This window comes from Chinchilla lanigera, unplaced genomic scaffold (genome assembly GCF_000276665.1).
Source record: "Chinchilla lanigera isolate Chin_1 unplaced genomic scaffold, ChiLan1.0 scaffold00147, whole genome shotgun sequence".
Taxonomy (NCBI): Eukaryota; Metazoa; Chordata; class Mammalia; order Rodentia; family Chinchillidae; genus Chinchilla; species Chinchilla lanigera.
The window spans coordinates 458198-484958 of NW_004955548.1; the positions used below are offsets into that span (position 1 = coordinate 458198).

Sequence of the window (26761 nt, forward strand, 5' to 3'; positions counted from 1 at the left end):
AGTTTTAAAAAAGAAGCAAACGAAATCCCTGGACATGAAAAAAAAAAAAAAAAAAGAAATCCCTGGACATGAAATCCTCAGCTAAAGAGTCAACCTGGACCAGTGTTCCCTGTGTAGACACATTAGAGGAGAAGGCCCAGAGAGGTGCTTCCTCCCACCTGAGAGAACAAACCAGAACTGGAAGAGCAGGGCCCCACCCCCACATGTGGGAGCTAACCCAGAGGGCAGCCCCAACCCAAGTGAGGAAACTGACCCAGAGCCAATTCAGAGCAGCACTGAGCCCCCACAGTGAGAGTTAGCTAGGACAAATTGTGCTGCTATAAACATAGGTGTGCATATGTTGCTGGAGTATGATGTTTTTAATTCTTCTGAGAAGATCCCCAGAAGAGGAAAAGCTGGGGGCAATGGGACCTCTAATTCTGCCCAGGATTAGAGGCGAAAAAGCTAACTCACACCAAAGGAATAGGGTCCCACCCCCACATGAAAGAGCAGACCCATGGTGGAGGAGAGCACCCCTCCCAGGGAAGCACTGCATGGGGCAGAGACAAAAACTAACCAACCCACCTGATTCTGGACAAAGACAACACACAGGAGAAAAGGAAGCAAGCAGACCGATGACTGTCCACATTAAGTCCAACAGCCCACTTGAATCTCCACATTGTGGCATACATCCAGCTGAAAACAGAGGACTGACTGTGTTCCTTACCTACCTACCAACAGGAGCAGGGATGTGCCTTGCCTTGACCAGTATCCACAGTCTGGTTACTGTAACCAGCAGACAGGGTAACAAGCAGACAGGTCTCTAGTGTAAAGTGGGCATCTAAAAGGCCTATGGGCCCAAAAGCTAGGCATACAAAATCATGTTTGGCTGGATCCCAAAACTGCAGCATGTAGAAAGAAGCCACTCCTTTGCTAACACAGAAGTTTTTCTTTGACTCAATCTTTTTTTCATTTTCCTGTTTTGTATTATTTATATCTTTTCTTCATCAGTTTTTTCAGGGTTTCAGCCCCTCTTTTTCTTCTTTTAGCTTACTTTTTTGCCTTTTATCTTTTCCCCTTCCAACTTTTTTTCCTCTTCCTTTTTTTTTTTTTTTTTTGGTTTTTTTCTGGTACCAGAAATCGAACTCAAGACTTTGCACATGCCAGGCAGGCGCTGTGCCGCTGACCTAAATCCCCAGCCCCTCCTTCTTCTTTTTTTAATCTCCTGTTTTTATTGTTTTTCTTTCTTATTTTTCTTGTTTGTTCTTTCCAGCAACTGTTCTTCACCACTGTTAATTTCCTTCTGCTTCTTAATGGGGAGCCTTATTTTACTTTTCTCTCCTCCTTCTCATATCCTGTCAGTTAATTTTTCAAACGTTTCATTCTCTAGTTCCCCATATCTTCAAAATGGATCAAGAATCTAAATATAAAGCAGAAATACTGGAAGAGAAAGTAGGTAGAAATCTTGAACTCATTGGTGTGGATAAAGAGTTCATGAACAAAACCCAGACTGCATGGGTAATTCTTCAAAGAATCAACAAGTGGGATCTCATCGTATTTACAAACTTTTGCACAGTAAAATAAATCACCAACAGAGTGAAAAGACAACCTACAGAGTGGGACTAGACTTTAGCCTATTGTCCCTCAGACATAGGAATTCTATCTGGAACATACGAAGAATTTAAAAACTCAGACACTCCCCCCCACCCCGAGTTCAAAAACCCAATCCAAAAATGGGCATCTGAGATGAATACACACATCGCAGATGAAGAAATACAAATGGCAAATAAATAAATTTTAAAAGTTCAACATCACTGGTTATCCAAGAGATGCAAATTAAAAGAACACTGAGATTCCATCTCACTCCATAAAGAATGGTTACCATCAAGAAATGAACCAATAACAAATGCTGAAGGGGCTGTGTGGAAAAAGGGACACTTCTCCACTCTTGGTGGGAGTGTAGACTGGGGCAGTCACTGTGTTTATCATTGCGGATATTGCTCAAAAAAGAAAGATTAGAGGTCCCATTCCACCCAGCTTTTCACCTTCCGGGTATCTTCCCTGAACAATTAAAAACATCATACCCCAGCAACCTATGTGTACCCATGTTTATAGTGGCACAATTTGTCATAGGTAAATCATGGAAACAACCCAAATATAAATCAACTGAGGAATGGATAAAAAAGATATGATGAAAAAAGGAAGAGAAATATTTTTGAAAAACAAAAAACAAAACAAATATATATATATATATATATATATATATATATAGTTGAGTTTCCTATACTACTAATTTCTGTTAGTTCCTTGAATAGAAAGATTTGTGCTCACATTGTTTGATCAATTTTTCATGACTATATCTTGTAATCTGAGCAACTACTTTGAAGATAACAGTGAGCAATGTACTAACCATTGTTGCTCTCCCTACTACCTTGCTTTGAAATTTTGAATCCTTTTTTGCATTTTCTCTTTAAAAGAAAAAGGAGATGTGGTATTTTTCAGTGGAGTACTACTTAGCCATAAAGAAGGATAAACTTGAGACTTTTATAGGTAAATGGATGCAACTTGAGACCATACTCATAAGTGAAATAAATCAAACTCACATGTGTAAACATTTTATAATCCCCTGGTGTGAGAAACTGAAAGAATACATAAGGTCTAAAATATGCACTAGATATTGTGAAATGGGAAGAACTTGTTCAAAAGTAAAAAAGGAACTAGGATAGGTAGAAGAGGAAAAGATAATAGGGAAAAGGGTAAAAATGTAAGTCAGTTATAGTATTAGCATTTCTTAGTTCATTAGAAAGGAAGATTTGTGCTGGTATCAATTGGAAAATTTTTATGCCCATATCTTGTACCCTGAGTTACTACTTTAAAGATAGCAACATGTATTTCTCCTAATATTTTGTTATGAAATTTTGTTTTACCTTTTTTCCATAAAATACAAAAATCCTTCCAATCAAATTATTTGAAATGGTATTAGCGGAGATAACAAAACAGTTCAATAAGGAAATTAGTAAGATTAGAGAACATATACGTAACAAGATAGTGGGCCAATTAAAGAATCATCAGTAAACCTAAAGAAAACATTCATAAAAAGATAGAAGAGCTAAACGAAATTATTCAAAACATTAATGAACAATATAGAAAAGTATTAGAGTCCATAAAATAGTTCCAAGTAAAAATTCAGCAGATTAAATGTTACTGGAAGCATGGGGAGTAGAAGTGAACCATGTGAGGAGAGAGTCTCACAACTAGGAGACAGGACTGTTGTCAGTGACTACTAGTGAGAGACATCTTTAAAAAAAACACAAAAGTATTTCCAGAAGCTCCTGAATGATGCAAAGAATTCTAATCAAAGATTAATCAGGATTAGTGAAAAATCAGAAGTTAGCACAAATGGCATAAAAACTTCTTTTCTGAAATAATATGTGAAAACTTTCTAAATAAGATAATAGAATTTAATATACACATAAATGATGGATGTAGAACCCAAAATAATCATGATCATAAAAGAACCTTTCTACAACCCACCATAGTTAAAATCCTGGAAGTCAAACACAAGAACAGAATCCTAAAAGTGTTTAGGCCAAAGCAACAGATCGCTTATGAAAGAAACCCATTAGAATTACAAGAAACTTTTCAACACAAACAGTAAAAGCCAAGAGAGCTTGGAGTGAAGTGTTCCAAGCCCTAAAAGAAAACAATTTTCAACCCAGGCTGACATATCCTGTAAAACTATCTTTCTAAATTGATGGAGAAAAAGAGATAATTTCATTATAAAGAGCATCTAAAGAATTTCATGACCACAAAACAAGCACTCCAAAAACTTCTTGAGGATACCCTAGAAAGAGACAATAAATCTAACAATGACAAAAGATCGACTAGAATGAATACAGGAGGTAGGATGAGTAGTTAAGTAGAAGGGAAACATACAAAATCAACAAGGGGAAAATAAGGCAATGACAGAGAGAAATCAATACCTCTCTGCAATAACTCTCAATTTGAATGGTCTCAATTCCACAATCAAAAGACAGGCTAGAAGAATGGAGCAAGAAAAAAATGATAATCACAACAGTATGCTATATGCAAAACCAAACAAAAGAAACTCATACATTAAAAATCAAAAAATGAAAATCCATATTCCATGCAAAAGGAATAAAGAAAAATAGATAAAATATCTTATATTAAGACAAAGTGGACTTCAAGCCAAAACTGATCAAAAGGAGCAAAGAAAGTTATTACATACTGGTTAGAGGAAAAATTCAACAGGAAGAGGTAACATGCACTGACCAATGGCACATCCAACTTTATAAAACAAGTACTGCTAGACATAAAAGATTAGACATAAATACAATTATATTGGGGTAATCCAGTACCCTAATGTCACAAACAGATAGATCAATCAGACAAAAAATAATCAATAAAAAAATCAGAGTAGAACAAAATCTTTGAACAAATGGACTTAATGGATATCTAAACAGTACTGCATTCAAAAACAACAGAACTTGCATTCTCTTCTGCAGCACATAGGACTTTCTCAAAAATACACCATATACTAACTAATAAATTGGCTTTAAGTGAATGAAAAATATTTGAAATTCTACCATGCATACTATTAGACTAGAGCGCAATGGAGTTGGACATCATCAACAGCAAAATAACACCAAAGTTATGCAACTTCATGGAAACCAAACAGTACATTTTAACTAAACAGTAGGTTAATTTCCTGCTTTCTTTCACCAGTAGTGCAGTGGCGGTCACCACTTGTACACATTTTGGCCATTTTCTAGGGACTGGATCCAGGAGTTGAGACAAAGGCAATAGGCTGTTTCTTTCCTCCCTGGGTTTGAGGTCCCTGGTTACCAACAGATGAAAAGGCTTCTGTAGGGATGGCAAGGCTAGAACTGGAGCAGAAATGAGGGCCTGTTTAAGGTCCTCAGTTGCCTGGGTTTCGTCTCAGGATCATCCTAGAGGGTCATGTTCTCCTAGCAATTTTGAATATAGATCTTTAGTTTTTTGTGCATAAAAATTAATCCACAATCAGCAATATCTAATTAGATCCAGGAATTTTTGAAGTTCTGTTTTAGTCCTTGGTAGGAGCACCACTCTTATTCCTATGATCCATTCTGGATTAAGTTTTCATTTCATTTCACTGATTAGGCATCTCAAATACTTAACATCCTTTTCTACAAATTTTAGTTTACATTTATAGACATGCAGTCCTTTGCTCACCCAAGAGGTTGGGCAGATTTATTGTGGACTTTGAGACCTGGTCTTTCTTTTTTTCCAGAGATTAACAGATCCTCCACAGACTGCAAGAATTAAGTTGCTGTGCTTCATTGAAATTCCTTCAACATTCCTTGTTAAATTTGGTCAAACAAGTTTGAAGATTGTGTGAAGCCTTGAGGCAATACTGTCCAGTGGTATTGCTGTTTCCTCCCATTTATGAGGTTTTCCTACTCAAAGGCAAAGAGATCTCAGCTGTTAGCATTTAAGGGACATGCTCAGAAGGCATCCTTTAAATTCACAACACTGAACTTTTTATATTCCTATGGAAACTTACTGAGAAGTATGTATGGGTTGGGCACCATTGCCTGGTGGTCCTGAAAAATCTTGTTTATACCTCTGAGATTTTACACTAGTCACTGTGTCCCACTGGACCTTTTAATGGGGAGAATTGGTGACACACAAGGCTCCAACAGTCCCTCTGTTTTCACTCCTTCTATCACTAATTGTAAACCATTTTTCCCCTGCATAGAAATGGGATGTTGTTTTCTAGAAATTATTTCTCCAGGTTGTTTTAACTCAATTTGTATTGATGTGATTTTTAGACCTCCTTGAAGGCAGGAGATTAGGGAATAGCAAAACTGGCTGGGGAACTAGGTGTGATCTGTTAATTACAAAATCCCAGGACACATGTGCAAAACAGTTTCCAGAGCTCTGCATGTGGACTTTTCATGGTTTTCCGTAGGATGCCCTAGACCTGATGTCAGCCTGAGAAATGGGTAATAAAAAAAGGACAGTCTACACTTGAGTTTTTGCCACTGCTCTCAATCTTCCATGGTAGCCCAGCCTCACACTATAGGGTGTATTTCTTTTCTGACTTTTACTTGACCCAAACTCACTCTGCATAGGCTATTTCTTTTCCTTCCTTTAATTCATAAAACTTTGCTATCATTTGTGCTTGTCTTGATCAATTCTTTGATCAAGGCAAAAACAACCTAGAAATCACTTCCAGAAGGAGACTTCAGCACTCCAAAACCCAAAGATACTTGATTACCGTCCTTCACCTAGCAAGGGAATCAATTCTTTCTTCATCTCCTTCCATTAAAAGATTCATTTTTTACTTTTAATTGGCCTTCTTCTGTGCTTAGTCTGAGGCCCAGTCTTAAAATCAAATCTCATCCTAGAAGATTCACTCCAGCTTTAGGAACACAGAGCAATGATCCTTTGATTTGTTTAAACCCTAATATGATTGGGGTTTTCTCAAATATGGGGACTTGAAATCCTTCTGAAATAAGAGAGTAAGGTGTGGCAAAACTGGCAGGGGAAGTAGGCATGACCTGTTAATTACAGGATCCTGGAATGCATGCACAGAACAGTTCCCAAAGCCCTGCATGTAGACTTGTCATCAGAATTTGAGCCAGTTTCCAATAGGATGGCCTATACCTGATATCAACCTGAGGCATGGGATCCCAACACTACATCTCACTATCCATATGCAGATGTTCTTGTAGTTTTCCTCAAGATTTGCATTGCATGAAAGTACACAGATGACATGAAAAGCTTGCTATCATGATAGGCTTCCCTGTGTTCTCAAGGATGTACTTTTACCTAGCTTTTTCCTCTTTTACTCAGGCTAAGCTCACTCTGCAGAGCTAGTTTCTCCCTCATTCTTCACTTTTCTCTTTTCAAATAAACTTTGTCACTGTTTTTTGCTCATTTCACCCAGTTCTTTGTTTGAGATAAGAAGAACCTGGAATCCAATGCCAGAAGGAGTGGTGAGCACCACAAAACCCAGTAACATTTATTTGGTGAGCCTCTTGTAGAATGAGCTACCCAGTAACTCTTCCCCTTTAACATCTGAAACTAGAAGCTTTCCTGAGAATTTTGTGGAGGTGCTGGTAAGAAAAATCAATAAGGAATGGGCAGTACCTATATCTACCAAGAATGTTATTTGTTTTCTCCTGGCCCCACTCTTAAATTTATCAAGGCCTTCTTGTGGGACCCAGGTAAAAGTAACACCTCACCTCCCTAATTCTCATCAAAGATCATTAGGGATGTAACTTGTTCTCTCCTCAGTTCATGACAGTCCGTCTCAGAATGTCCCAGCTTCATGCATTTGTAAATACATTTGCTATCTGATCACACTGTCTTTGCTTATCCTTTGATAACAATTTTTGGTTCTTACTTTTTTCATTGTAGGAGTCCTGGTTTGACTTCTTTTTAAGGACTTCTTCTGCCATAAAGACCATTATCTTTGTTTTTATTTTTCTTCTCTTTATATAAACTTTTTGTTGTTCCCTAAGCAACTCCTCAATTGACTTTTTATTCCATTCCTCTAATTTTTATAAGTTTCTTGACATGTCAGGCCAGTTCTCAGCTATAAAATTAACTTTGAGGAGGTCTTGTCCCAGTTGACTCTAGGGATCCAGCCCAGAGTACTTTCTTATTTGTTTTTTTTTTTTTAATCGCTGTAAAAAGCAGATAGAATTTCCTCCTTTTCTCATTGAGCCTCAAATGCTTTAGAGATGTTTTGGGACCAGGAGGCAGATTATTTAACCCACTCAATTATCAAATTTCTAAAATCTTGAATTTAATTCCAGTCATTTTCAGCATTATTGTCACAAATAGGATCTTCATTTGGGAACTTTTGCTCTGCTGTACCTTCACCTGGTCCTGGGGGATGAATTTTCTCCCAGGAAAGCATAGCTTCCATTCCTTGTTCCTCCCCGAAAAATAAAATGTTCAAGATAAGACATCAGTTTGGTTCATGTATATAGGTTAGATTTTAAAACTGCCTAACTGCTCCCCTAGCCCCAGATGATCTTCAATTAATAACTGCACTTTCTTTTTTAAAGCTCCTAATTTTAGTGCTAGTGAGGGAAGCATTAACAAATCCAATTTGCCCTCCTCCCATTGGTACCTCATGAAAGGGAAACATTAGAAACAGATTGCTTCTCAGGGAGAGGAAACTTTCTAAGTCCCTCCTTCACTGCTCTAATTCTCTTCTCAAATTTGGAAATGAAGGAGTCACTGGTGTGATGTCCTCTCTCCCTGAGCTCCTTGATTACTTTCTTCCCCTCCTTGAACCTCTTCATAGTGGCCATCATCCTGAAAATTCTTCAGGGTGGGGGCAAACAGGATAAATGAACCTATGACTTTTTATTTTGCATTGTCTCCTCTTGAGCGGAAATACTGGGGTTGACCCTGGAAGCCAATAGAGGGCAGAACCCTCCTCTTGTGAGTCTGGGGTTTTATCATTTAAAAGGGGACTGATGCTTAGCAGACCTAGTCCTCCTCAGACCCAAACTTGGGCCAAATTACAGAGGGCCCTTTGAATGGCTCCCTGGTCCAAATAAAACAATGAAATTTAATCAATTTTCTCTGATTTTTATCTTTGGTCTGAGAACTGCTTTCCCAGTTCTCAAGCATTCTCCCCAATGGATTGCCAGGGGAGGAGTCCAGGGCTTCCTTTTTCCCTGACTCCCTAGGTCTAGATTGTTTGTTCCTCTTTCTCAAAAGGTCCATTTTCTTCACTTTTCTTGTGAACGCCACACCCCTCCATCGCAGTAGAAGAGTCTTGCTCACCCCCAAGAATCACTTCTGTCCCTGGTCATATCTCTTGTGGGAGGGTGAAAACGCAAATTCAGATTGTGCACTAGCTTTGCCTCGGGGACAGGTCTCAGTCACACATACTCAATATCCAGAGGCTGCCACCCAACCACCAAAGGACAGTTTTAGTGCAGTTAGTCCTACCTTGGCTCATGCATGAAATTATGGTTCCTGCAGTGTGCCTTTTTTCTTTTTCTTTCTCATGTCGGTTCCACCGTCTTCAGAAATGTTCTCCCGTCTTTCTGTGGTGGGCCCAGGTGGTGGTGGGCCACCTGAATCTAGTGGTCACTGTGGGCAGACACAAAAATCACAAGCCCTAAATTCTGAGAAAATAATCACCTTGTGAACCCCCAAAACATAAACTCAGAGGTGAGAAGTGCAATGGAAGTGAGCTGTTTAATCATACCACCTTGCAAGGCAGGTGCCTGCACAGGGAACACACACATTTGATTTGGGAAGCGGTGAGCTTTTATGCTTCTAGCTCAAAATATTCCCTTCTCCCATCCCCCTTTGCCTGAGATCAGGGAGTCATAATCTATGTGGAGGGTGATGGGTGATTAAATGTGGTCAGTTTCAATTAGTATTACAAATACCTTCTAATTCTTCAGTAAGGGTGAATACGGTCTAGGAAAATATAAAGAGAATAGAGATGTCCGCGAGAAATGCAAAACTAATTCTGAACGAGGAGATAAATGTGGATATTTTAGGGACAGTATTGAATGGTATAAAAGGGCAAGAGCATGCTACAGAGAGAGGTGGGCATAATATGGAAAACAAGCTAGTAAATATTTTTATTGTTTTGAAATCTGAAAATCCTAGGGTAATGTACTATGAGATAACAGCCTCAATAACTCACCTAGTATAAGAATTTCACATGCCCAGCACTCCCTCACAAAGGGTAGGCTCCAGTTGCCCTGTACGTTTTTAACTTCCAAAAATGTTTCTGGCAATAGGTTCTATATTTATATTATGACTTCAGCAGAAGAAACAGGTGCTTAAGTCTTTTTATCTTCCTATCCTGAATCTAGTTTCTAGATGTACATAGTTCTGTTATGCTGTGTTTATGAAAATCATGTTTATTAAAAAAGACTAAAAAACCAGGAAATTATCAGGAAAAAAGTAAAAAGGAAAATACTGCCCCAATCGTAACGTTCTTTTTTTTTCCCTTTGGCCTTTTTGAGTCAGGGTCTCGCTATGCAGTTCAGGTTGGCCTTGAGCTCACTTTGTAGCCCAGGCTGGTCTCGAACTTGCAACGATCTTCCTGCCTCAGCCTCCTGAGTGCTGAGATTACAGGCATGCACCATCACACCAGGCTATATTACATTCTTTCTTAACTCACTCAACTCTCCAATTTGATTTTAAGGATGGAACCGCAAGGGACTGAGGGGAAGGTGACTAGAGGAAAGACTGCTACTTTTCTGGTTTTGTGGCCTAGAAAAAGATGAGTACTTCTCTTTCTCAGCACAACCATTTAAAAATTAACAATGGTTAATATAACTACGGGAAGATGAAGTCGTGGTAATCTGAGAATGACAAATTCCAACTACAAGGAGTACAGTCCAATTTTGACCTCTGGACTTAACAAAGACAAAATGAGTAGCAAGAACTTTCAAGGTGATGAGGGATTTGGTAGATCAGTTCACTGTTACCGGGAGGGGGAAGTGGGGGCCAGAGTTGAAGGATGACAACCCTCACAAGATCGGGAGCTGATGTGTACTGAAATTCTTACATTCCCAGGCTTCTTTCCCCCTCTGGATATCAGCTCCTTACTGCCCTGCAGTCTTGCACGTTTGTGGCCAAGTTAAGAAAAAAAACATAGATTTTAGCAAGTTGATGTCAAGAAAGTGCTCGGATCCCTACAGTGGCAGTAGCTGAATTTAGTGATTGAAATAGATCCACATTTGTTTTCTCAAAATCCCTATAAATTTATAGGAGATAATTGTATCTTTTGCACCAAGGAAACAAGGGATAGGTAGAAATTTCTTAAGAAACACCTGGATAGTTAGTGATAAGTTTAGAAAGGGTCAGCTTCTTTCATAATGGAAATAGTTCTCTTTATGTTTGTTCCTATTTTCCTTAATTCATTTAAGAAAATGATAAGGCTAACGTGTGGGTTGGTGGCTGGAGAAAAACTGAAATCATGGGATGGAGACAAGACAGAATTAGAGGTCATCTGAAAATAGTTCCCTCATTAGGTGCTGGTCTGTGGCAGTGGGGTGAGGTGGGGGTGGGAAGTGGTGGGTCTTGCAGAGACAAGTACTGAGGACCAGCACATAAATCCTGGAAGAAAAGATAAGGGCAGGAAGGGAACCAGGGAGTAGGAAAATTGGAGCAGAAACAGTGAGCAAAATTTTACATTCAAGATGCTGCATGTCTTATATTTGGGGTTCGTTGATCTACAGCTTCTCTCTCTCCCACTCCTTTTATATGCAGGTTCCACAGTCTGCCTTCAAAGGCACTTCTGGGCAAGGAAAATAGCAGAAACCTGTGCTGAAACTGCACAGGTTACTATGAGGAGGAACTGAGACCAAGATTTGTGAGGATGGAAGTTGGAAAGGGCAAAAACTGGGTAGAATTTGAGCCCACGTCCATTCGTGTTCCTCTTTTCCCAGCCACTGAAGAAGCTATTAACCTGGTTTTCTGGTGAAATCCTGTATTCCAGAGTGGGAGGGGTAAAGAAGGGTGGTTGGGAGAGCGTGGGAGAGACGTTTCTAACTTCTGGAAGCTGGATCTGTGAGGTGGACATGAGCGATTAGGTGAACACCTTGTCTCAAAGAGAAATTGACCATGCTTGATTCAAAAGTAATGAAGCAATCCATGTCTACATTTTCTCTCTGGATTAAATAGGAAACAGCAATACCACCCAAAACCCCTACAAAGAAAATGAAGGAAAACCTAAGTGTACCTTTCCAAAGAGGGAAAAAGAGTGCCCCTATGGAAAACTTGAATGCCAGCAAAAGGAAGGGAATTTTCGGTGGAGGCTGCTTCAGTCTCTGGAAGAATTTCAAGAGGACATAGACTTTAGGCATTTCAAGTATGAAGAAATGATGAGAGGGACATGGGATAGAAAGGTATTTGGAAAAGATAGGGAGTTTGAGAAAAAATGTTAGGGCTTTGCCCTGTAACTGTAGGTATTCTCAAGACTGACCACATCCCATTTAATGCATTTCCCCCTCAAAACATTTATTTTCTGTTAGTTAATATTGCCATTGCTTTCTTTTTGTCTGCATTTTCTTGCAAAATATTTGCAATCATTTTATTCTATTTTTCAATTGTTGGTTAGATTTATAAGAGTCTTGTCAACATCTCATCTTTGACCCAAACTTATTCATTTAATAAGGAGATCTCACTCATTCCATGGAATATGTTCACTGTGCATTGTAAAGTAAAAAATAACAAGCTAAAGAAAAGTGTGTGCATATATACATTTGCATATGACATAATGCAAAACAATGTTTGAATAATTTTAACATTAAATGTGAATGGTGAATCTGTGTGATTTGTATTTTTTTGCTTTTTTTTTTTTGTTTTTTGCTTCTCTGTATCTTCCTCATTTTCCAGAAAGAAAACATGAATGTATGTGTGTGTATTACTTGTGTTATACACACATTAAAAGAAAACTAGACACAATGAGAGAATTTGTCAATCACTTTTGGAAGGCAGTGAAACACTCAATAGATTCTTAATAATGGAAGTGTAAAGCAAAATCTAAACTTCAAATTACCTTGGGCACTCTTAGCCAGAGGAATAAAGCTGGCAATTATTATAAGATACAATACATACATTTAGGATTCGGTCTTTGCATGGGAAAATATTTGTCTCAGAAGGCTTCTGTGGGTAAGAATCGATCCATTATGAACTCAAAATTCTGCTTGGTGGCACCTTGTTCAACCAGTGCATACAGAATCCCAGTCTGCTGTAGAAGAATCAGTTATTTGAGAGAGGGCCAGGCATGACTCAACCTGTGCTCTGAAACAATTTCAATCGGTAAATAGTGGGGAGTCCATGCTCCCTTACCTATGGAGCCCTACCCCAGTCTCCTCTCCTCGATCCCACTGTACTTACTGACCCTCTTGTGCAAGGTCATTCATCTCTGCTGGCTGCCACCTCTGCTGGTGCACTGGAGGCCTTCAATGCCAAACCCTACTGAGTTTCCTGGAGTTCCCACAGAGTTGAACTCCAACTGCATACTTAAGCCTCTTTTTGCTTTATAGTGATACTTAACACAGGTGGAATACTGTAGTCTCTGTGGTCATAATGCCTTGCATGGTCCTTAGCAAAGCAATCTTTTCTGTTTTCAATCACAGGACCCTGCAGCTTCAAAGGAGTCCTGTGTGATGAGTTCATTTGAGAATTGAATGTGGGTACAAGTTTGAGTAAAAGACAAAGTGTAGTCAATTGCTGCTCTTCAGTCCAAGGAGTAAGTTCTTGTCTTCCTTCTTTTCTGAGCTGATCTCTCCCTGAAGGTCCTTGCTAGCCCTCTCTTACTGGTTCAGGAGACTCTCAGAGGACATGTGTAAATTGCACAAAGTAATATAGGGAACAGATCTAAGTAAAAAATCACCTTCTCTACACTCTATCCCTTCTTGAAACATGTGAATATATATATATATGCTTATGTATATACATATATAAATATATATGTTTTCTAAGACTAATATACTAAAACTAATGCATACACTTTTATGGATTTATATTAGTTTTACAAATTATGTATATGTATACAGTATATGTATATATGGCTCTGCACCATTGATTATTTGCATATGTAGCCTGCGTTTATCTTGTAGTCATGTATTCCATATGGCACATGAGGTTTCCAAGGTTATTGCAAGGAAAGTGAAAGTATCACTTGTGGTAGTTTCTAAGTCTTAGAGGTGCTTTATATAATATTTTATGGCCCCTACCTACATGCAAGGGAGGCTGGGAAATGAAAGAGAGCACATACAGTACTTATTGACCAATCAAACTTACATTCAGGATTTTAATCTGCAGAAATAAAAGTATATGCACAAGCATGTACATTACAGGTAGAATTTCTCTTAGTTGCAAAAATATAGAAATAATTTAATATAAGAAATTATTAATGAGAGATTGCTTGAACTACTTAAGATATAGTCATTATATGTATCAGTGCTTAATAGAGAAACAAATTTAATGCGAGACATACTAGTATGTAAGAATTTACAAGACTGGCTTACAATGGCTGCCCGCAGAGTCAGGTGTAGAAGAGCGCAAAGGGTCAAAGGACTGGAACTAGGTGTAGTGTCCTCACATTCGGAGGCCAAAGGTTCTGCAATGGAAGGCTGAAGGGTTTGTGCCAGAAGGCTAAAGGTTCCGTACTGGAGGGTGAAGAATCTGCACTGGAAGCCTGGAGCTGATGTCCAAGTTCTTTACAGACAAAGACTGGGGCTCTTCTGAAGAAAAAGAAGTGAGCCTCCCATCTTCGTTTCCCTTTTATACCATTCTGGCAACAATCTCCCTAGGGCAGGTCGTCCAAATTCAGAACTATGCTGATCCAATTTAGGTGGATATTTCTTACTCAAATTGACACAATCAGTTAACTATCACACTAAGAAAACAGATTAATTTCCATCTGTATTTACTGACCTCTGATAAGTATTACAAGACTTCTAAGTTGAAATAAAATGATACCAAATAGGTAATTCAAAGTCATATGAAGAAACTAAGATAAATATAACTACATAGGCAAATATAAAGGCAAGTACCATGGTACATATGCTTATAACTGCTGGCCTTTCCTGTGTGACTTAAAAGACAAATGCATAAAACAATAATTATAAAGCTATATTGATATACACAGTTGGTATAAAGATACCCGTTAAAGAAAGATGAAGTATAATAGAGATATTATATGATTATATGAAATAAAATCTCAGGGCCAGGGATATAGCTCAGTGGCACAAGTGCCTGCCTGGCAAGCACAAGGTCTTCAGTTCGATTCCTGGTACAAAAAAAAAGAAAAAATATATAAAACAAAATCTCATCACAAACATAAGGGTTTGATTATATTCCCAAGAAGAATCAATAAAGAAAAAATTTAAAATTTCACAGCAAAAGTAATTAGAATATAATTAAGTACACAAGAAAACATCAATTAATCATCAAAAAAGCAAAAATGGGAAACTGAGTAATTAAAAGATATAATTACACAGAAAATATATAGCCAAAAACCTACAAATACTGTAAGTCCTTTTCTATGATGGTTATTTAAATGTAAATGGTTACCGCTTCAAAGATATCTAGGATTTCTCTTAATCGGGTATGGTGAAACACAAGCATAAATAAACATAATAAAGTAGGAAGTTTTTAAAATCAAAGCTATAAATAGATTGAAAGTGAAGGATGGGAAAAAATTCAATGTTAATCATAGCCAAAAAAATAATGAGGCAGTTATGATAATAACAAACATAATGGTGTTTTAAATCATTTTTTGTAACACTACAGAAGGACATTATATGCTGATTAAGTGTCAGTTCCTGGAACACTATGTTACTCAGGGCTGCATGGGAAAACATTAGGTTCTGTCATGAGGCAGAAGGAGAGAGATGAAAAGAGGTGCAAGATATTTTATTGTGATTTTCTTGGGAATGAACAGATGTGGCTGGATAAATAGGTTTAAGACGGCTAGTTTAAATAATTTCAGTGGCTTAGGGGTGTAAGGGTTTTCATTAGTTTTCTGTTACCTGCCAGTGGAGAGTTTAGGGCTAGTAAGCCCTAAAAGCCTGATAAAGGAGGTGGTTGTATGGGTTCTGGAATTGGTGGTTTGTAAACTAACAGGGCTCTCACAACTTAATTGTGGGTGATCTCTAGGAATTAGCTAACCTTGAAAGGAACGGATTCTTTTTAGTTCACAAAGTCCCAGAGTTCAAAGTATCAAATACAGAAACTAGAAAATGTGGGTATTAAATTAAACTCTCCAATGAAAAGGCAGATAGACAGCATATATTTTGGATTTTTATTATCATTGTTTTGCTTTTGCAGTGCTGGCAATGAAGCCTAAGTCTTTGTGCATTTGAGTCAAGTGGGCTACCACTCAGCCACATTTCTCAGCTCTAGATTTTGAAAATTTATGTTCCAAATGTAAACTGTATAAAACAGCCTTATTTTAGATTCAAAGGTATAAAGAGATTGAAAGTTGAGAAAAATTCATAACCAAAAGGTAACTGAGGCAGCTATAATAATAACAGACATAATGGTGTTTAAATCAATTTTGTAACATTAAAGAAGGACATTATATGTTGATAAAGTGTCAGTTAATCAAGATGATCTTGGAAATGAAGAAAAACTGACAAATTGAGGGGGAAATGGATAGTTTTGCAATAATAATTGCAAGCGTTAATACCTTAAAACTAAACAGAAGATCAAGAGAGGAAGCAAGAGAGGAATTGAAAAACACTATAAGCCAGTTATTCGTAATAGATATATGTAAAATCCCAGCTAACAACAGAAAAGGAGACTTCTGGAAAGATGGCAGGATGATGAGCAGCACAGAAAGAGCCTCTTGAAGATCTGAGGTCCAGACACTGGAATATAGCAATGTAGAAAGGACCCAGGAAGGATCTGAAACAAGAATTGAAGCCCGTGGAGAGAGGAAAGAAGCAGACTTCAATGAAGAAGAAGGTGGCAGGTAGTACTTTCTCCCTGAGCCTGGACTCACTGCATGAAAGGGGCGGCTCAAACCTGAGGATGCACAGTGACTACTGGTGACCCCAGAGTCCTCCACCGAGAAACACACCAGTGCAACAGAGCAGTGGACACAGTGGACTACAGTGGCTGGTTAGTTATTTGGGTACAGACATTCCCCAGGAGAGAGCGATTGGCCAGGAGACATCTTTTCTGTTATTGCTGAGACAAAATACATGATGCTAAAAATGAAGGATGGAAAGGTTTATTTAGCTAGCTCACAGTTTGTGGAGGTTTCAGTCCATAACAGCTGGCTCCAAGGCAGGATGGCATGGCACAGGGGCAACAGTTCACAGAGGCAAAAGACAGCAAAAGCAACAAGAGCAAAAGGGGGGCAAGCAAGCTTCTTTTTCTACCTTATATTGTAAGCTGGTGTAGTAGATTGACAACTGGTGGTCAACTTATAACCCCCAGCTGAACTGAGTAAGTGTGATGCTGGGTGTGGGAGGCCCACCGGGGGATTGTTGCCAGCAGCATAAGAAGCAGAACTGGAGAAGGAGAGTAAGGCTGTTGTTGGGAGCAGAGAAAGGCTGTTGGGAGCAGAGAAAGGATGTTGGGAGCTGGTAGAAGCTGTAAGGAGCTGTTGGTTGTTTTGGAGGAGCTGGTCATGCTGGCTTTCCTGATGAACTTCGCTGTTTTCATCCTCTGAGGAGCTCAGGACCTCGTTGGCACTGAGAATGGCTTCGGTTCACTTGGGGGAGCTCTGGTCCTCACGCTGAGCATCGCTTCCTGGCTCTTGAGAAGAAAAAGGTGCACAGCTCAGTCTCCTGAAGAAGCTTGCTGTGTTGGCTTCCCTGATGGGAACTCGGCCATCTTGATCACTGGAGAAGCTCGGGACCTCATTGTTGCTGAGGATGGCTGTGGTACCTTTCAGGGAGCTCTGGTTCTTCTGAGCATTACTTCCTAGCTCCAGTGCAGATCCCTCAGCCTGCTAGCACAGACCCTTCACCCCGCTAGCACAGACTTTCTAGATTCCACCACTGACCTTTGGACCTTCCCAGCGCAGATCTGTGAAACAGGTCTGCATGAGACATTGTCGTGGGCTCTTGGCCCACGACCGTTAGATTCATGGGTGGCATTGTTATGAACTCTAGGTATTCAGCTGAACTCATGCAGGACATTTCTGTGGGATCCAGGCCTCAGCTTGATTCCTTGGTCTTAGTGTGTGGACAGATTTCCTGCACTCTTTTGTATATCATTCTTTGGGTGACTATTATAAATAATCATAACATATATAATAACACATTGACACAGCGAACAACATCTTAGAGCAGTAAGGGCATGTCTGCTACACTCCAGGGTATAGAACTGCTGAGTTACTTATTTAAGTTTCTAGGTTTCTCAAGTTGACACAGTATATTAGTCATTACACCGGGAGATTAAAAATTCCACTGAAAATACCAGATAAGGCAAGCAATTAAACAGATCTCAATTCACCAATCAAAAGAAACATGCTGGCAGAATAGATTAAGAAGGAAGATCAAGCAATATGCTACATACAAAGAACACATTTAATTTAAAAAAAATTCATAGGCAGAAAGTCAAAAGATGGAAAATAATACTCCATGTGACAGGAACCAGGAAAAAAGCAGGGGTAGTGATTCTATTTGCAGACAAAATGGATTTCAAGCCCAGACTGATTAAGAAGGACAAAGAAGGTCACTACAATCTTGTAAAGAAAATAATGCAAAAAAAAGTTAAGAATCAAATATATATTTGATATATACAAAAATAACAGTGCATGCAACTATACAAAACAAATATTAAGGACAGGAAGAATCAAGTTAGCATTCATACACATATAATGGGGAATCTCAATACACTACTATCACAAACAGACTGATGAACTAGACAAAAAATCAACACTAAAATATTTGAGATGAGCCAAATGTTTGAACAAATAGACTTTTGAAGAAATATCTACAGAGTGTTTCATCCCACAACATCTGAATACACAGGACATGCTCCAAAATGGACCACATGCTAGCTCATAGGACGTGCTTAAGTAAATGCAAAAGAATTGAAGTTATCCTATGCATATTATCAGACCATAGTGCAATGAAATTGGAAATCAATGACAAAAGAAATCACAAGAATTTTATAAACACATAGAAATTAAATAATGCCCTCTGAACAACCAATGGATCACACAAAAAATTAAAGAAGGAATTAGATTGTTTCTACAATTAAACCACAATGCCAATACCACCTACCAGAACTTATGGGACACAATGAAAGCAGTCCTAAGAGGGAAATTTATAGTGTTGAATTCACATCTCAGTAAAACAGAACAAGTGCCAATAAACAACTTAATGTTGAACCTCTAGCTTCTAGAAAAAGAAGAGCAAGTCAAGCACAAAGCTCATACAAGGGAGGAAATTATAAACATCAGAGCAGAAATCAAGGCAATGGAGACTAAGGAAACAATACAAAGAATCAATGATTTGAAGAGTTGGTTCTTTGAAAGATTAAATAAAATTGACAAACCCTTATCCAAACTTATCAAAAAAGGAAAGAAAACACTCAAATCCACACAATTAGCAATGAAAGGGGTGAAGTCACAAAAGATCCTGCAGAAATCCAGATGATCACCAATACCTACTTCAAGAACCTGTGTTCCCAGAAGAAGGAAAATACAGAAGAAATAGTCAGATTCCTAGATGCATATGAATTACCAGAGCTGATTCAAGAAGATATAAAAAATCCAAATAACCCACTATCAGCCAATGAAATTAAAGATGTAATTAAAACTATACCAGCACTCGGGAGGCTGAGGCAGGAGGATCACTGCAAGCTCAAGACCAGCCTGGGCTGCATAGTGAGACCCTATCTCAAAAAGACAAAAAATAAACAAACAAAAAAGGAGGAAATAATAGAAATTAAGGCAAAGATTAATAAAATTACAGGGTTGATTTTATGACAGTGGCAAAATAGGAAACTATAGACCCCTGTTCCTCCCACAGAAACAATGTTGCATCAAAAATTCATACACAAATCATTTAGTGAGAAAGCAGAAACTAATTGAAATACTACTGCACCCTAAGAGAATGCAAAAGCATCCTCTCAGAAGTTGGTAGGGAGATTTGCAACATCTTCTCTCCAAACACCCTGCCCCTGGCCTCATGATCAGGAAGAGACTATCTAGGTCCCACTTTCATCCAGGGGATTATGAGACATTCATTTCCATGTTCAGCATCTCAACTTTTCCAAAGGAGTACCCAGAGGCCTGGCCTATGTTTTGGTTATCTTGAAATCCTTGTTCAGCACAATCTAGTTTCCTAGTGGAGAACAGAGGTCATGGCTTGGGCTGGTGACACTATTAATCCTTTCCCCTACTAATCACAGAGCTAGAGGATGAAAAACCCCAACTCTCAGTTTCCCTCTAGGGAGGAAAATGGTTGATCAATGCATCCAGAACTTTAACTTCTGTACAATACCAGACAAATATAATATTGTACTCCGAGGCCTGGAGCTCTGAAAGATTTGACAGTCTAACTGCCTGGGGGGGAAATGCAGATGGCAACTTCAGCTAGAAGGCACCACTGATCACACACACACACACACACACACACACACACACACACACTCCACAGCTCAGTACAGAGTGCAAAGACAAAACAACCACAACCAGCCCCTCCCTGGGGAGGGAGAAAGTTAATAGAAATCTCCAAAATCTCTGGTTAGGAAAGTTGGTGGGGATCTTCTCTTGCATGAGACCAGTCTGAAGACTTAGGTGTCTTCTTTGTACAATGCTCAGATGCCAACATAGTGACTCAAATCTTTGTAGTATTTTATTTGGCAATGGATTCTTAGAAATGACACCAAAAGAGAAAGCAACAATACAAAAATAGATAAACTGGACTTTATCCGAATTTAAAACCTTTATGCATCAAAGGAAATCATCAAAGAAATCAAAGGGCAACATACAGAATGGGATAAAATATTTGAAATCACACACCTGGTAATTCTAGTTTATAGAAAATATAAAGAACTCTTACAACTCAATAAAAATACAAATAATACCAATTTTATAATTGGCAAAAAGACTTTAATAGACATACATACGTACACACAAAACACACATACATATTACTCAAACACTCGCAAGCAACTTTGATACAATTTAAATTTTTTGATACTTCTCCAGTTGAGAACACTTGATGTATGTTAATCAATCTGGTCAGCAGATGAGAGGTCCTTGAACAATGACCTAAACCTGGCTGAGAGGCCAAAGAGGCAGAGGTGTATTGGTTGTCAGTAGCACTCCAGCAAGTCTAGGATTTTCATAAAGCTCTAGATATATGAGAGGCCTAGCCATCTACACCATCACCATGCCAATCTAGGCAATACAAGTGCCCACCTGGGCACTGTGAATAAACTAAGAGGACAAGCATGCCTGGGGATGGGGGAAAGAGTGTATAGACCTTCTCTGTAGACAGAAAGAGGCAAATTCCAGTCACAGGAAGGTGATGTTACCCACGGCTCCTTCAACTGGAGGATGGTTGAAAGGTCCAATGAACTGGAATCTATTCCAGTATCAGTGAGAGCGACAACATGGTACAGGTTCCAGGTCAGAATCACTCATTTTTAAAAATCTGAAAACTTTTATCACATATGTAGCCAGTCAAACATGTTTTGTAGTTAATACAAGTTAGTAGAATGATGTTGTCTCTTCACTGGAATGAATAGTTTTCTTTAGAAAACATTTTTTTCTTACCCTGAATATTATCTTTCACCTAATAAAAAAATGGCTATATTAAACTTTCTGGTTATCAGAATAAGAGAAGCTGACAGGGAAAAGAAAAATGAAAAGAAAAGAAAAAATTAAACAGAAAAAGCATGCTTCAATTCTACTGGTATTACTATGATACTCTATATTTTTATGCATGTCCAAAAAGAGCATCAGTGTCTCTTGAGAAAAAATGGACTAAGGATATAGATGCCTTAGGAGTGGAGGATAGAAAAAATGTTTGTCACAGATGTGCCACTAGCCAGTAACCTTGATAGAAGCTATACCTCTTCTTTGGTAAACAGGAAAAGGGAAATGAATGTCATAGGGGAAGGTGCCACTTTTGACCTCTCAGATTGCAAAAAATGGGTGATGTAATGAAAGGGAGAAAGTGGTATGAGAGGGCACAGATGGTATGAGCGGAATTGGGCCTGGAGGCCATTGTTGACAAAGCTCTCTCATAATAAACAATTGCATTGTATTGAAGTATTTCTACTCCTATGAACTCTTTTATACAATAGCTCTTTGTGGCCCTAGAGACAAGAAAAGGAATGGAAGGCATAAAACAGTGTTCTGAAACCCTGCATGAACTTGATAGCAATGTGACAAGGGCAATGAAAGAAAAGTAATTCATAAGCAAGTTTCTTTTCTAAAAGTTTTTGAAAAAAATTTAAAAATAAATATTAGTAAATGAAAGTCAGCACACCTGTGTGTGTATATACTCTGCAGGTATACATATCAATTATACAGTGTACAGAAAGAGTACAGCTAAGTAAATCACAATATCACTGTTATTTAAACATTGTACTCCCAGTCCAAACACAATTACCTTGTATTTGTGAATTCTAAGACAGAATTTTTCCATATTTTATCATTTCTGAAATTGGAATTGTTATGGTTTGTGCTTCAATGTCCCCTCATGCGGTCATGAAGGGCGCTTTTAAAGGTTGTTGAATCTAGAATTTGTGATTGGTTCATTGTCTAGTGCTGGAATTGGTTGTGTGAGTGCTGCACCTACCCTGGGGCAGGTAGCCTGCATACAATATAAGACAAGGAAAGAAGCTTGTTCCTCCCTTTTGCCCCTTTCGCTCTTGTTGCTTTTTTGTCTTCTGCCACCATGAACTGTGCCATGCTACCCTGTCCTGGAGTCAACTGACTATGGACTGAACCCTCTACAAACTGAGCCACAATAAACCTTTCCTTTCTTAATTTTGGGCATCAGGTATTTTGTCTCAGCAATGAGAGAAAAGTAACTAAGACAGAATTTGGTACCAAAGAAGTGGGGTCATTGTTGTGACTGTACCTGACTATGTGGTCCAAGAGCCTTTGGGAATGCCTTGTGGGAAGAGTTTATAAAGGTTCAAAGATGTAACCCGGAAGAGTAGAGTTGAAACACCTTAGACTCTTCTGTATGGGAGATTCTGGTCAGAGCTCCAGAACAGAAAGCTGATATAAATAAATACGGCCGGTAAAGACCAGGTTCAGCAGGTTTCTGCTGGGAAGGACTACATTGGCTGTTGGACTACAGATGATGTGTGTTATGGCTTGGCAAAAAGTTTGTCTGCATTTTGCTCATGTCCAGAGATTTTGCCTGTAACTAAGATTAATGGTGGTGGACTAATTAATCTTGCAGAAGAAATTTCAAGACAGTCTAATGTTGAGGCAGTGCCATGGCTACTGTTGCAGGCCTTTAGCCAGATTTATCATGAGAATTAAGAGCAAAAAGCCCAGCAAGATGATTTAAAACACTGTAAGTTTGGCCAGAAAAAAAGCTCCAGTAAAGCTGTGAACTGCAAAGATAGAGCTGAGAAGATCTCAACTGCTGAGAAGGAACAGGAAAATATAAAAGATGACCTGAGGGCATCACAAGAAACAGCACAAAGTCTCCACCCCTTGCACCTATGACTCTCCAGTGAGTTTCCAGTCCTTCAACTTTGGTCTCAGGCTGCATCTTTGATCCTTTTTCTTTTGCAGCTTTCATCTTCTTAGGCTGGATCCTTTGACTCTCCAGTGTACAAATGGTCATTGTGTACTCTGCCATCTCTGATATCGCAAGTGGCCATTGTAGACCCGCCTGCCTCTAATTCTGTAAGCCTGCCTAATAAATCCCCTTTCATAATAAGCTGTTACTCTAGATAACCCTAATGAATACACTACTTAATCAACTAGTAACTAGTTGTAACTAGTAAACGAACACAAATGAAATACAACAACTAATTTTGAGTTAATGGAGAAAAAATAATACAAGCAAGTCTTTAATTACCACATTTAGTACTGAGTGAAACATCATGGAAATATACTTTCAAATCTATCAACTATATTAACTTTTTTAATTTTAGTAACATATATAACATAAAGCAATATATTTAAGGGATTCTCAAATATACAAATCAACAACATTACATTCATAGTGTTGTACCATAATTACCATTATGTATTTCCAAAAATGTTTCATCAACCTAAAGGAAACTCTATAAGCAAAACATCTCCATCCTTCCCTTGCCCCAGTCCCTCATAACCTCCCTAGTACCCATCTCTATTAATTTGCCTTTTCTTGATGTTTCATGTAAGTGCAATTATTCATCCAATATTGTCCTTTTTGTGTCTAGACCCGTGTTTTTCTAGTACCGGTGACTGAACCCAAGGGTTTTGCACTGAGCTACATACCTGGATTTATTTGTTTGTTTGTTTGTTTGTTTTTGAGACAGCGTCTTGGTAAGTCCTTAAGTTGCCTAAGCGGGGCTCAAACTTTCCATGTTACTGTTTCAGATTTCCAGAGTGCTGGGACTGCATGCGCATATCACCACGTCTGGCTACACATAATATTTTGAAGGATCATCCATGTCATAACATATTTCAGAACTTCATTCATTTTTATGGATGAATAATATTTCATTTTGATCTTTCTAATTTATTATAAACAATGTTGCAATGAACATTCATATGTAATTGTTTGAATCTCTATTTTCAATTATTGGGGTGTATACACACACACACACACACACACACACATACAGGAATATAATTTCTGAATCATATGGTAATCCTGTTTAAAGTTTTGAGTAACTATCAGGCTGCTTACCACAGCAACTTCACCATTTTATCTTCCCATCAGCAATATACAAGAATTCTAATTCTTCACCTTCTAATTCTGTTTTATGTTTTTAAGTATAAATATCTTAATGGGAGCAAAATGTTATCCTGTTGTGCATTTCATTCACATTTTGCTAATGATCAATGATGTTGAATACCTGTTTATATTATTATTGGCCATTAATATCTTATTTGGATACTTAAGTCTTCATGATTTTAATTGTGAGAGGTTTGTTTATATATTATTGTTGAGTCATAGGAGTTCTTTATACACTCTAGAAATTAAAGCATTCAATTGTAGTTGGAGAAGATGCTTTACATGACTTCAGTTTGATTAAATTTTTTGAGACTTATTATGTAGCTTGAATGATGATTTCCCATGGATAATTTTCCATATGTCCTTGAGAATAGTGTATATTATGCCCTTATTATGTGATGAATTCTATGTTCATATATTCTACACTTTATTTACAATGTTGTTGAGATCCTCAATTGTTCCATTAGAAAAATGGAAGATGATTTCAATAATCATCCCTTATTGAAACTAGTGTGTGGAAAACTCCAACTACTATTTCAATTCAAGTCTCACTGTGCTTCACATATTCTGGGGGTCCACTCTTCAGTGTATATGTTTCTAAATGTTATACTGATGAGCTGAGCCTTTTTATCAATATACATCATCCTTCTTTGTCCCTTGTAAAATATTTTTAACTTAAAGCTCATTTTTCCTGACAGTAATATAGAAGCTACAGCTGTCTTTAAGTTATAAATAGAGTATTTTTAAATCTCATTTTCAAACTGTTATTATCTTTGTTTCTGAAGTGAGTTTTTTTATAAGCAGCATATGGTTAGACCAGAGTATTTATATGTGCTGCAAATTTCTGTCTTTTGATTGGAGTTTCCTTCATTTATATTCAACTAATTACTGATATAAAATGAATTTCTTTTACTATTTCTTTTCGTATATCATGTATCTTTTCTGGTCCTCATTTCTTCCATTGCTGCCTTCCTTTTGGTTTAATTGATTTTTTTTCTTGTTAACAGCTGTTCTTAACAAGAACAGCCCAGCTTATAGTTGGGCTTAGTGGCACATATGTGTATTCCCAGCACTCAGAATGCTCAGGGAGGAGGACCTCATTATTCAACTGAGAGCAGCCTGGGCTACACAATGGGTTCAAAGGCAGCCTGCTATACACAGTGAGACCTTGATACAAAAAAGAGAGAAAATTGCTCTGATTCCATACTTAATTCCTTTTGTATATATTTTTAGATATGTTCTCAATGGTTACCATGGAGATTACATTTAACATTCTAAATATATAATAATCCAGCTTGAATCAACATCAACTTAATTTCAATAGCATACAAAAGCTGTGCTCCTACACAACTCTATCCCTCTTATGTTATTGTTGGCACAAATTACACAGTTATATTTGTGTCTAATGAAATAGATTTATAGTTATTTTATGCATTTGTTTCCTAAATCAATCAGGCAATAAAAAGTGGAGTTAAAATAAAAATATCTACCACAAAACTATGGACACCAGAGGAACTTCATTATTTTTTTCTTTTTTTGTTCGTATTTTTCTTTTTTCTGTCTGGTTGTATTTGCTTGCTTGCTTGTTTGTTTAGGTTTGTACATTTATTGTTTGTTTTGCTCCTCTCTACTCTCTCTTCCCTCAACCTTCTTGAATTTTTTGATATTTTCAAGTAAGTGAACACTGTCTCTAGCATTTCTGGTTCACTTCAATATTCTGTTTTTTCCTTCATTTTTCTCTTCTGTCCTCTTCTCCAGTTTCCCAAAGCTTAGGTGATCATTCTTTGCATTCCAGTCTTGTGTCTACCATATTTCTCTATATTTATCTCTCTTCTTTGTTCCCTATCTCTCTTAAATTCCCTGTGGCATAAAATTCATTAAACTAAGGGGAAACTTTTTGCATACAATTTCCAGATTTATGTTTCATTTTGTTATATATCTGTAGATCTTGCTCCTATGATTAAAATTATGAAATTAATAGTTACCACAGTTTGTCAGTTTCTAGGCTTCACTTGATGCTAATGTTATTGCTGACTGTACTACTGTAATGGATTGACAACTGGTGGTCAACTTATAACCCCCGGCTGAACTGAGTAAGCATGGTGCTGGGTGTGGGAAGCCCACTTGAGGATTGGTGCCAGCAGCATAAGAGGCAGAACTGGAGAACAAGCGAGGCTATTGGGAGCTGAGAAAAGGCTGTTGGGTGCTGTAAAAGCTGTAAGGAGCTGTTGGTTGTTTTGGAGGAGCTTATCATGCTGGCTTTCTTGATGAACTTGGATGTTTTCATCCTCCATGGAGCTCGGGACCTTATTGGCACTGAGAATAGCTTTGGTTCACTTTGGAGGAGCTCTGGTCCTTACTTTGTACATTGCTTCCTG

The 26761-nt window shown here is 38.0% G+C and overlaps 2 protein-coding genes across 4 annotated transcripts in view; one reads left to right on the plus strand and one right to left on the minus strand.

Annotated features, from left to right (window-relative positions):
- The window catches only part of Bex2 (brain expressed X-linked 2), a 66358-nt gene that overhangs the window by 19137 nt on the left and 20460 nt on the right, over positions 1-26761 (minus strand). For all 3 annotated transcript variants that reach the window (XM_013508531.1, XM_005411981.2, XM_005411982.2), the window contains one exon: positions 8962-9105. In XM_013508531.1, the coding sequence (XP_013363985.1) occupies positions 8962-8971 (10 nt within the window). In that variant the 5' untranslated portion in view covers positions 8972-9105. The remainder of the gene's footprint in view (positions 1-8961; positions 9106-26761) is intronic.
- On the plus strand, positions 9467-11999 carry Tceal7 (transcription elongation factor A (SII)-like 7). The gene is given in 3 exon segments (XM_005412018.2): positions 9467-9539; positions 11665-11866; positions 11868-11999. Coding segments are annotated over 3 exon segments (372 nt in total). The 3' UTR covers positions 11965-11999.